Source organism: Sphaeroforma arctica, assembly GCF_001186125.1.
Source record: "Sphaeroforma arctica JP610 unplaced genomic scaffold supercont1.672, whole genome shotgun sequence".
Taxonomy (NCBI): Eukaryota; class Ichthyosporea; order Ichthyophonida; genus Sphaeroforma; species Sphaeroforma arctica.
The window spans coordinates 17772-19611 of record NW_014039886.1 but is presented as its reverse complement, the minus strand read 5'-3'; the positions used below and the strand labels follow the sequence as shown (position 1 = coordinate 19611).

The window sequence follows — 1840 nt, the reverse complement described above, 5'->3', positions numbered from 1 at the left end:
TAAATACATATGCATATAAATACACACATACACACTTATAAATATATATACATGCATATCCATATACATATACATATACACGTACATATACATATATATGTATATGTATATATATATACATATATTTGTATATGTATATATATATACAAACATACATACACACACACACACACACACACATGTTTATATGGATATTTATTTTTAGCTTAGGAGTAAAGTACATATCTGTATCATAAAAGATATATATATAGCCATGCACCTACACATTTACGTAATTTGTATTTTGTGCGACACTGGCGTCAAGTACACATGGTAGTGTGCGGTTTTGATTGCTATATGTGGGGTGTGTAGAGCCATGGCCACTAATGTCATCTGTACTGTTGCACATAATCAAGCTACATTAGTGGCTGGTAACAAGCTGTAGATTCACTCCAAGTGACCTATCAAGAAAGTGCCCGAAAATATACATGAATTCAATGTACATACACCGACATACGATTGAATGAGATCAATACAATTGAAGAAGTTTTTCGTAAAAGCATACTTGACGTAGTCAGGGTTGTGACATTGTGTAACCTTTTATAGTACCCTTGAATATTATTGTGTGCAAGGACGGTGCAACTAGAAAAGATTCTTCGTCTACCTGTCTAGCTAGTAGTAAGAAGTGGAGACGAAAAATTTATTGCTTACTGTTATTTGCTGTAACCGACAAAGCAGAAAAGACAAAAAGAAAATATATCTACAACCATAATCTGACTACTCTCTTACCGTCAAAATAAAATGTCCGACTTGCTCAAAGGATTCGTTGCCGGTCCCCAACTTTTTCACCACAGTATATCTGTGTTGGGTAAATAATTATTGACAAAAAGGGACGGTATATATTAGGCCGCTCAATTAGGGTCTCTAAATATGAGACACTTACGATTGCGCAGGATTGATACTGCTTCTATCCACACCGCCTGAGTGGCAGTTGTTGTGGCCGCGAAAAGCGACACTTTTTGGGACGGTTTCACTGGCTATGACGAGCCTATATGCGGACAAACTATAATACGCAACATACCTTAGATTCGGTCGTTCGATGGGGGCCCGGAAGGTCACACACTTGGGTATGCGCAGGATTGACACTACATCCCTCCACACCGTCTGCGTGGCAGTGGCTGTGACGGCGATAATCGGCACTTTTGGGAACTGCACGCGCAGAATACCCAGTTGTTTGTAGTCCGGTCGGAAGTCGTTACCCCATTGCGAGCAACAATGTGCTTCGTCTATGACGATCCGCCGTAGTTTCCCTGTATGTAGGTGTGCATGGAGGTGTACATATACTGAGTTTATGAGGGTGAGTGGGATGTGTACCGATATCTGGTCTATGAGTGTGAACTAATGTGTTTGACGCCACTGTGTAGTCGGCACGGAAGTCGTCTACCCATTGCGAGCAGCAATGCGCTTCGTCTATGACAACCATTTCCCAGCACATTAGTGCGCAGGGGGATATTCGAACACCCATGTTCGTTGGTGTGAGATGTTCGTTGATATATAAATAGATAGAAAAATAAAAGTACAACTTCCCTGATTGTGGGCGTGCAGAGATATGTACATTTGGCTGGATTGCGAGTGTTTGTGGGGTTGAACTCGAAATATGAGCCATTATCACACAAGAGCGCACTTCGTATATCGATACTCTCCGCAATTTCCTTATTAGGCAATGTATAGGAGGGGGGGGAGGGGTTATTGTTGTAGTGCGAGTGGCTGTGCATTTTACAAAACGTGAGTTTCAAACGGGTTATGCGACCGATTCCTTGCGAGTGTCTCACTACTGTCATCCACACAGGAGCGGATAAGA

At 41.4% G+C, this 1840-nt stretch overlaps 1 protein-coding gene across 1 annotated transcript in view; it reads right to left on the bottom strand.

Annotated features, from left to right (window-relative positions):
• SARC_07963 (hypothetical protein) overlaps nt 1-1840 on the bottom strand; it is a gene marked incomplete at its 5' end in the record, with an annotated part of 10809 nt that overhangs the window by 5761 nt on the left and 3208 nt on the right. Inside the window, 2 exons of the mRNA XM_014298070.1 lie at nt 769-838; nt 1061-1289. Coding sequence (XP_014153545.1) covers nt 769-838; nt 1061-1289 — 299 coding nt within the window. The remainder of the gene's footprint in view (nt 1-768; nt 839-1060; nt 1290-1840) is intronic.